Here is a 10422-nt window from a genome sequence, read left to right as displayed (position 1 = left end):
AAATAAACAGCCAGCATTAACACAATACAAACTGAAATATAAAGTAAATAAAAAGGTTCCAACTTTTAACCAAAGAAAACAGAGGGAACTATATAAAACTCCATAGAATCATGAACATTCAGAATATAGTCACACATGATGTTCAATAATCCATTGATTCTTAAAGCATAAACGCTACATATAGTCCTTAAAATCATGCTCTTTTAGGGTATTTAGACAACCATAGAAACTCAAAAAAACTGAACCTCGTGCATAAAGGAACTAACTTTCTCAGGCGTAGACATGTCTCTTTGAGTAAGTCGCTTCAAAACCTCTCCGCCATCACATTTTCGACTTCTTCCTCTTCCGATTCGGTCAAATTTGGACGACCCTCCGCTCACATTACCCTTGTCTTTCTTCCTAACTTTACGCCCGTCTTCGACTAACTCGTCAAAATCCACTGACCTAACTCGCTTCTCCTTCCTATGGTCCATAACTCTCTCCACCACCAAAATTGTTCCCTTGAGATATCGGCGAACTGCAAAGAAGTCACCACCGAACCGCGAGTGAGGCCGTCGTCCCACACTATGGCGGTGCTGCTACTATAAACGAGAGCGACGTTTCACGTGGCAAGAATCCAGAGTATAGTTATATGTCATTAAGGTATGATTGGTCTGTTTGCTTCCCTCAGTCTAATGCACTCTACGATGCCCCGGGAGGCTCTGATCACTCTCCTATCTTAGTTGCAACCACTGATGTACAAGAGCGGAGGAAAGTCCCCTTTAAGTTCTACACATTCTTCACAACTCATCCAGATTACCCTGCTATTGTTGAAACAGCATGGAATGAGACTATATCCTCGAGCTCCAAAATGTTTATTCTCTGTCAAAAACTTAAGGCGGTAAAGATAGGATGCAAGGCTTTAAATCGCACTCATTTCAGTAACATTCAAGCTAGGACTGCAGAAGCCAAGGAGTTGTTAGCTACAATCCAAAACCAGATTTTATCAGCGCCTAACTCCATTTTGTTTGAGGAGGAGAGATTGGCAAGACAGAGATGGCTCATTCTATCTACAGCTGAGGAGACCTTTCTAAGAGAAAAATCAAGAGTTCGTTGGTGCTCAGAGGGAGATTCCAACACCTGGTTCTTTCATAACTCGGTCAAGGCTCATCAGGCAAGGAATCTCATTCGCTCTCTTTTGGACTCAGATGGTGAAAGGGTCACGGACTCATCAACTCTCAAGGTTATGATTGTAGAGTATTACAAGCAACTCCTTGGAACCAAAAATACTCAAGTCAAGCCTCTTACTGTCCAGCAGATTCGAGAGTTGCATCCCTTCAGATGCACTGAGGATTTGGCTTCATCTCTTATAGCCATTCCTTCCACTGAATTGATAACCACAACTTTGTTCTCTCTCCCTCGAAGTAAAACTCCAGGACCGGATGGATTCACAGTTGATTTCTTTATCAACTCGTGGGGTGTTGTTGGTCCTTCGGTCATTGACACAGTCTCAGAATTCTTTAAAATGGGGAAGCTTCTCAAGCAAGTAAATGCAACTATCTTAGCTCTTATCCCCAAGACTGTTACAGCATAGTCCCTTACAGAATTAAGACCAATTTCATGCTGCAATACAATTTACAAGGTCCTCTCAAGAATTCTAGCCGGTAGATTTAAACTCTTCACTGCAGAGGCTGTTCAGAGGAACCAAGTTGCCTTCATACCTGGTCGTCTTTTGTGCGAAAACGTCCTCCTAGCTACGGAGCCGGTTACTGATTTCAACAAGGAAGGTCAGTGACGAGAGGTTGTCTGCAAATTGATCTGTCGAAGGCATTTGATAATATAGATTGGGGTTTCCTCACCAATATCCTTGAGGCTTATAATCTTCCAGAGCAATTTATCAAGTGATTATCAGCTTGCTTCACGTCTCCGACTTACTCAGTGGGTTTTAATGGTGAGCTTGTGGGTTATTTCCCAGGAGAAAAAGGTTTGAGACAAGGAGATTCCATCTCTGCTCCGCTCTTCACTCTGGTTATGGACATTCTTTCTAAACAGCTAGAGAATGCAGCTACTGACAACAGGTTTCAAACTCATCCGCAATGTGGAAGTCCATTAATCACTCACCTCAGTTTCGCGGACGACATTCTGGTTTTCTTTGATGGCACAGAGAGCTCCCTTGATGCAATCTTGGACATCTTAACTCAGTTTAAGTCAGTCTCGGGGTTAGGCATAAATATGCAGAAAACTTGCCTCTATCTTGATGGAAATAATAAGGATACCATAAGACAATTAGCAGTCTCTCACAATCTCTCTTATGGCTCTCTCCCAATGCGCTACCTGGGAGTCCCTCTTCTTACTTAGAAATTAGCTCCTTCAGATTACCAACCTCTTATAGATAAGGTGAAAGGAAGAATAAACTCCTGGACTAATCGCCATCTATCATTTGCGGGACGTCTCCAACTTCTCCAATCAGTGATCAATAGCACCATTAACTTTTGGGCTTCAATATTCATGCTACCAAACAAGTGCATGCTCAAGCTTGAGCAGATCTGTGGAGCGTTTTTGTGGAACAGCAATGCAGAATCTGCTAGAGGGGCAAAGGTTTCTTGGGAAACAGTTTGCTCTCCTAAATCAACTGGGGGATTAGGACTAAGAAGGTTAATCGACTGGAACAAAATTTTTGGGCTCAAGTTAATTTGGCTGCTCTACTCTCAGGCTGGTTCTCTTTGGGTATCATGGGTAAAAAGTCATATGATTAGAGACAAAATCTTTTGGGAGGCTGATTTTCGTTCTTCAGGAAGTTGCATTTGGAAGGGTCTCTTAAAGTTGAGACCGCTAGCAAGGCCTTATGTGGGTTGCAATATACTTTCGGGAAGACAAGCCTTGTTTTGGCATGACAACTGGTCAGGACTTGGTTCTCTGTTAGACATTGTTGGTGATCAGGGCCCGAGAGTCACCAGAATTTCTTATCAAGCTCGGGTAAGTGATGCTTCTTCAAACGGCGGATGGATTCTTCCAAGAAGCCGTCATCCTCTGGTTCATTTGCTTCGGGTTTGCTTGCAAGCTCAAGTCCCTCCATTTCAAGAAGCCGATGATGATACTTTCCACTGGAAAATTGATGCAGACCAAAATCATGCTAAATTCTCCTCAATTAAAACATGGCGGCATGAGCATCCTACTGGTAATCCTGTCACTTGGCACACTCAAATCTGGTTTAAAGAGCGCATTCCTAGAATGGCATTCATGGCTTGGCTTACTGTCCAAGATAGACTCACTACAAGGGATAAACTGATTAGATGGAGTCTACCAGTCCCACCTGATTGCCTACTTTGCCAGTCAGGTAACGAATCAAGGAACCACCTATACTTTGAATGTCCTTACTCTTACAATCTTTGGACTCGATTCTTTGATCACTTTCAACCTCTCCCTCCAAGCACTTTCGATAGTTTTTTAAATTGGATTAAGTCTCCCATCACAAACAGGAGACTTAATTCAATTTGTAAACTAGTGTTTCATGCTTTGATCTATGCTATCTGGAAGAGAGAAATTCCAGAATACACACCTCAACTATCAGAACTGAGGCACAACTTCATTGTGAAATCCAGCTACAACTAAGACGAAGACTCTTATGGTTGGATCGCTCCCCCTCTCACGGATCAGTCTCCTCAAATACAACCTAGATGCATATCTTTGTTTATAGTTCACTCACTTTCAAGTCCCATAACCTTTTAATCCTAAATGTGTTTCTTATTTATGTATCCTCCGTTTATGTAAGGAACCGATGCTTCTAATAAAAATGGTATTTGAAAAAAAATAAAAAAAAATAAAAAATAATGTTATTAAGGTATGATCGCACGGCTGTAATTTCATGATCCGTTATTATTTTTTGTTAATTACACACACTTAAGCTGATTTAACTACTAAACTAAATTTAAGCATCGACGAAGCCTTATAAGATAATGGTGGGCTGTTTCAAAATATGGGCCAACCAACTGGGCCTTGTTGGTTATTGTATAAAGTCTATTAATGTTAAATGCTATAGCAAAACGGTTCTATGGTCTAGCGGTTAGGACATTGGACTCTGAATCCAGTAACCCGAGTTCAATTCTCGGTAGAACCTTCTCTTTTTTGCTCCCATTCCCTCCGCCCAGGCTTTTTTCCCCGGCGATTTCAGAATGAACCCTAAAATATAACACCCCGTCCAACAACAACAACAAAGCTCTGCTGCGAACTCTTTTTTTTTTTCGGGAAATGGAGAATTCGTTGGTTGTTGGTTCGGGTGAAACAATGGAACAAAAGATCGAGGAAACAGTGAAGGGTATACTCAGAGAAGCTGATATGGACCAAATGACTGAGTTCAAGCTCCGGATCGACGCTTCTGCTAAACTCGGTTTCGACTTATCCGGGACCAATCACAAGAAGCTAGTCAGAGATGTCATGGAGGCCTTTTTGTTATCCACTCCCGGTGAAGCCCCCTTAGAGGAGACGTTGGCTCCGGCGCAGAATGAGAGTGTTGCCGCTTCCGTTGGTGTTGAAGATGAACGCTTTATTTGTAAGGTTGCCACTTTACCTATTGACATTGTTCTTCTATAGGTTCTTCTTCTTCTTGTATAGAGGAGACATTATATGATCATTGTTGGGTCTTTAACTGTAGTTATCGGAGAAGCGAAATGCGACGGTTCAAAAGTACAGAGGCCAAGCTTTTCTATCTATTGGTTCTCAGGAACATGGGAAGGCTTTTAGAGGTAATTTGAAACACACTTGGTCGTCTCTTATCTTGATTCTGATTGCTATAAGTGGTTTCAGGAAGCCATTGTTCTAGTTATGCTTCTGTTGATTTTAGTTGTTAGTGTTTCCACTGCTAGAGGTTTCTTAAAGTATTGATCTTTTGCTCATTTATTTTATGGTTCTCTAATGGGGTTATGCTAAACATTTGGTTCCTCTGCCAATATCATTTACTTACAGTATTGCTTTATTGACTGACTTCATGCTGCAACTGTTGTGCTGAAAAAGCTTTCATGTTTCTTCTTTATCAGGAGTACATTTGTCTACTAACCAATGGTCTGTGATCACTAAGAATTTTGCAGCAATAGAAGAAGGTATTAAGCAGTGCCAATCAAAATTGAAGTAAGGTTCATGCTCCCTGTCATTGCTTTCAGTGTTTATCTTCATATATTATGCTGGCCGCTTATCTTGCTGTAAAACATTATGCAGATCTGAATCAACACAGAACGGAGATACATCTGAGGCTTTGGATAAGAAGAACAGCTTTCACGGGTTTCCTCTTATCAAGACTTCACGGTTTGATGGGAAGGGTTATCTTTCCTGGGCAACACAGATGGAACTCTTTTTGAAGCAATTTAATCTGACTTATGTTCTCTCTGAACCCTGTCCCGGTATTGGTAGCTCTCAAGGCCTGAAACCAACCCCACTGAAATAACTCGAGCTGATGTTGCGTGCAAAAAATGGCTGAGAGATGATTACCTTTGCCACAATCACTTGATGAACTCCTTGTCTGATCATCTATACCGTCACTACTCGGAGAAATTCAAGCATGCCAAAAAATTGTGGGACGAGTTAAAATGGGTCTACCAGTGTGAGGAATCCAATTCGAAGAGGTCACAAGTCAGAAAGTACATTGAATTCAAAATGGTGGAAGAGAGACCGATACTCGAGCAAGTCCAAGTCTTTAACAAGATTGCTGACTCCATAGTGAGTGCTGGTATGTTTCTTGATGAGACATTTCATGTGAGTACCATCATCTCCAAGTTTCCCCCATCGTGGAGAGGCTTCTGCACCAGGTTAATGGAAGAGGAGTTTTTACCGGTCTGGATGTTAATGGAACGAGTGAAGGCTGAGGAAGAGCTCCGCAGAAATGGAGCACAAGGAGGGGTTACATATAGACCAGCGGCAGGCTCCTCTCAGATGGAAAGGAGACCTAGTCTAGGAACAACACATAGAGGATCCCAGAGCATAGGTTGGAAGAGGAAAGAACCCGAGAGAGACGGGAGAGTCATCATCGTCGGTGAAAACTGTGGGAGGAAAGGACATCTCACAAAGCATTGCTGGGGTAATAAATCTGATGAGAGAGCTTCCGGGAAACCAAATCGGGTTAACTTTTCAGTCCCTGCACCGGTGGATTCAGAGACTCAAGCAACAACCAACAGTGATATTCTTAAAGGTTAATCTTCTGAGTACTGATTTATAACTTTTATATATAGTTCAGTACGCTGAATTGTATAAAAGGAAACAGATAGATAGGAACTATATCAGTTTTGGCCTAATTTAATGTAAAGGTAACATTTATGAAAGAAAATTCTTAAATTCTATTTTGAAAAAACAGAAACCTTGAAGAATACTCAAAAATCATAGTTATACATTCTTTAAAGCAATAGAGAATTTACATTTGTTGTCTTTTTACACACACTTAATTTAACGAGGATCTAACTCAGTAATTGTAACTTTATTCAAAGACGCAGTACTACTTGTGTGATTGTTGTCTCTTGACGATGGTTCTACAACTCCTGAGTAAAAAGCGGGTTGCAAGGGTCTCGGTAAAGTGAAAGAATTTGCATTGAGCATTGCAACAACAGAAGGCATCGTTGGTCTACTCTCTGGATTCTCCTGAACACACAACAAACCAATGTGAATGCATTTCATGATCTCATCACTTCGACCTCTTGTTTCATTAATCAAATTTGGATCCACAATGTTCAACACTTCTCCTTCTCCCCAGCATTTCCACACCTATACATATAAAGACAATACATGAGTTAAAAATATGTCAAAGTCTAAAGTAAAAAAAAAAAGTAAAACAATAGTAATATTTTTCACTTACATAGCTAAGGAGGAACATTGAGCTTTGTTCTGCCGGAGACCAATTGTTTTTCTTACCTTTAATGATCTCAAGGACTAGTACACCGAAGCTATATACGTCGGTTTTCACCGAGAATTGCCCACTCATTGCATACTCTGGAGCCATGTAACCACTGCAACGACAAGATAACTTTAGGCTTTTTAATTTTTTCAATGATAGAACTAAAAGGATACTACTTTTTTGTTTGGCAGCTTACTAGGTTCCTGCAACTCTGCTTGTGAACATGGTCTGACTTGTTTGGTCCGTATTAAACAACTTTGCCATTCCAAAATCCGCGATTTTCGGATTCAATGCATCGTCCAAAAGAACATTGCTGGCTTTCATATCTCGATGAATTATTTTGAAACGAGAATCTTCATGGAGATAAAGAAGACCTCGAGCAACACCTGTGATGATCCTATAACGTGTTTCCCAATCCAAGATCGTTCTCCTATTGGAATCTGAGAAAGAATCAAATTTGGCTCATTTTCTATAAGTACTAAAAGATAGAGATGTTTGTATTCAGGTTTTAAGGTACCAAATATGAACTTTTCGAGGCTTGTGTTCTTAAAGAACTCATAGATGAGAAGTCGTTCTTCTCCTTCCAAACAGAAACCTAAAAGCCTAACAAGATTACGATGTTGAAGTTTGGCGACCAATGAGACTTCGTTTACGAACTCATTGTCTCCTTGTCCTGATCTCACTGACAATCTTTTCACAGCTATCTCTTCCCCAGAATCCAGAACACCCTGGTCAGTATTGAAACATACGTAAGAGAGATCTAATCATCATTGAGCTCATAAAGATAAGTAACGATCAATAAATCAGTCTTATCACCTTATAAACTGCACCGAAGCCACCTTCTCCAAGATGGTTGTTTGGAGAGAAGTCATGAGTTGCTAATCTCACGGTATCAAAGTCAAGTTGCAATAATTGTGCATCATTTAACTTAGGGTCTTGGACATATTTGCCTGATCCAAAAGGCAATAAAACCAGAAGTGTCTTTCAAAGTTAAACCTCTATCGATAATCTAGTTTTCCAAACCTTTTATACCAAAAAGTTCAACCTTTAGGTCTCTGTTTTTCCTTTCTTCTATTCCTTGTAAAGAAGTAAAGAGAGATTAGAAAAAGGGCAATAATAGAGAAACCCGTGGCAATGATGATTTTTACTCGGACATTTCCTGCCAAAACCAAAATTTGTTAAGAAATAAACTGTTAAGAAACGAGAAAGTAGTTGCAGATTACAAAACTGAATAAAATTAATGGCAGCTTCTATTAGATATGTATTTATATAGAGGTAGCTTTATGCAGAGTGCTCTGTATTTTTGTTTTTTTAGATAAAACAGAGCGGTAACATTCTGTTGTGGGATTTCAGACTAACCTATCCCTCTAACTCTGAGGCATGGATTGATGTATCCGTCTCCATGGTAACCCTCAGGACATGAGCATCGGTGTCCTGCATTTCCATCGGAGTGTCAAGGTTTGTACAGCCTGCGTTTTCGGCGCAAGGTTGGTTTTTGCAACCTTCCTTTAGCCACCAACCTAACGAAATCCTTTCGAACTCTAGCGCTACCCCTGCATTCACACCTACAGACTCGAAAGCTATCGACGAAAACAAAAAAATACACGAGCTATTCCTCAGTTCCTTCATACTGATAAACGCAGAATTAGTATTTGAAGAAATACAGCTTATATTCCCCGTGGAATCGCAGCTTTCCAGTTTCAGTACTTCTTCCAAAAATTTCTGCTTGATTGAGCATCCATCGGTTGTACGTTTGCAATCTTCCATTAAGAAACTGTTCTCCAACGTTGGTGCGAAATGCGTGCCGAAAAGCGGAGTGATGTCTTCAATCTTCCGAGTACAATTGTGTGGAAGGCCGACGAGTATTCTGTTCTCCGTCACGTTTTGGACGGAAAACCCTCCGATCTTGGCCGCTTGCTCCACCTCAGAGCAATGGAACTGGATCGCACAACCAGAAGAAAACCCAAAGGGATATGGCAGAGTCAGCCTACCGCATATTCCGTTACAACTCTCGGTGACATTAGCCGCGGGGGAAGAAACTCGTCGGAAAATAGACCCTCCGGTTACGATTACTATCAAAATCAAATTCAACTTATGAGAAATCATCACTTGAGTCGTCGACCTCAACATTCGTCACCTTCCTGTAAACAAAAGAAACTCAGTAAACGACCCTAAAGAAGAAGTTTGATAGGAAGTAACACCCTTCCAGTTAAAAGGAAAATTTGGGTATTGAATTATTGTTATCTACTAATTAGAACCGAATATCCATGTGGTTACAATTAAGTCGCTGCAAAAATACAAAAGCACTTTCATGACTTGACATATGAACGTAATCTAGCCGTTGGATTAATTATAGACATATATATATATATATATATATATATATGATTTCTCTATAAGGAACATCATGTGGACAATAGTTTCAGTGGTAGATTGTATAGATTTTTTTTCTTTTTTGTTCATCTGAATTTTATTAAAATGGGTAAAATCCAAAGCGGGCAAAACAAATCTAACCGTAGAAAATATTGTGAATTGGATAAAAATTATTGTGAATTCAGAAAGTGTAACGTATCCTTGAACGAAAAAATTCGTGTTTAGATATTTAACCTTGCAAATGTTGTATTCTTTCTTCGATTGACTTCATAAATTGGCTTAGATAACCTTGCAAATGTTGTATTGGGCTCATACAGGCCTTAATATTTCCTATTTTTTAAAACCTGACATAACGTTCCTCCCGAAACCCTAAAAAACAAAATTTGCTAAAAGAAAACCCTAAAAATTTTGGATTTTCCTTTGGAAATTGTATTTTGATCATTCCCGCGGGTAATCTCTCATCCGAATCAGTTTTCTTTCTTTTTTGTAAGAGTTTCTTTCTTGATTCGAAAATCAGATGGTAGAAGCTAAAAAACTCAAACCCTTGTGTCATACTGGAATCTAGAACACTCGAATATTGTTGATATAGACATATCGTCACTACTTTACGTTTAGGAATAGCCAGAATGAAGCAAAAAAAGATGGCTTGAACTATTTCTGTTGCTAATTTATTGGGCATGATGATTGAGCAGCATAGGGTCCAGTGACCTTTAAAACCTTCTTTATTAGTTGATTATATATAACGGCTATGGAGGTCTATAATTCTGTTTTTCATTTTAAAAGTCCTAGAGGACTAGTTTTCGTTGGGGTTTACTTGCTTATGATGAGTGTAGTGGCACATGTAACATACTGTTTTGGGATATTGTTTCCCTCGAGATTATGGGCCTAAATGTCATCAGAAACACTGTTCCTTAGAGATATTCACAAAATATATTAAAGGTATCATTTCTGTATCAACCGTTACTGGACGAATCTTTATCTTTTCTAGTTCCATTGAGTTTCTTGTTCTCCCAAAATAGCGTACTTTCTGGTTAAGTTAATTATCTTGAACTATATGATTCTCCTTTCCAGATTTTATCCTAAAACAGCTCCAAACGGTAGGAACTCAGAATTTGATTTGAGGGGTGGGCATTTCGGTTTAAATTTGGGTTTGGTTTGGGTCTGGTTCGGTTCGGTTTGTTCAGGTTAGTTTATGT

The 10422-nt window shown here is 39.8% G+C and overlaps 1 protein-coding gene, 1 non-coding gene and 1 pseudogene across 3 annotated transcripts; 2 read left to right on the top strand and 1 right to left on the bottom strand.

Moving 5' to 3' along the window:
* The first annotated feature begins 4024 nt into the window (after window positions 1–4024).
* Window positions 4025–4096, top strand: TRNAQ-CUG (transfer RNA glutamine (anticodon CUG)). The gene has a single exon. It is a non-coding gene; the product is annotated as a tRNA-Gln (tRNA).
* Window positions 4069–6381, top strand: LOC104707981 (uncharacterized; annotated as a pseudogene). Its single transcript, XR_015563768.1, has 4 exons — window positions 4069–4533; window positions 4631–4721; window positions 5013–5103; window positions 5191–6381. The product of XR_015563768.1 is annotated as an uncharacterized LOC104707981 (transcript).
* Window positions 6306–8983, bottom strand: LOC109125056 (cysteine-rich receptor-like protein kinase 44). The gene is made up of 8 exons (XM_087461361.1): window positions 8374–8983; window positions 8213–8287; window positions 7899–8012; window positions 7670–7803; window positions 7371–7581; window positions 7050–7293; window positions 6815–6965; window positions 6306–6723 (listed from the first exon to the last, which is right to left on the bottom strand). The coding sequence occupies exons 1-8, from the start codon at window positions 8981–8983 to the stop codon at window positions 6409–6411; spliced, it is 1854 nt and encodes a 617-aa protein (XP_087317487.1). The 3' UTR covers window positions 6306–6408.
* Window positions 8984–10422: the final 1439 nt, after the last annotated feature.

Source organism: Camelina sativa, chromosome 8 (assembly GCF_030686135.1).
Source record: "Camelina sativa cultivar CO46 ecotype springtype chromosome 8, ASM3068613v1".
NCBI lineage: Eukaryota > Viridiplantae > Streptophyta > Magnoliopsida > Brassicales > Brassicaceae > Camelina > Camelina sativa.
This window is presented reverse-complemented; position numbering and strand designations above follow the sequence as displayed.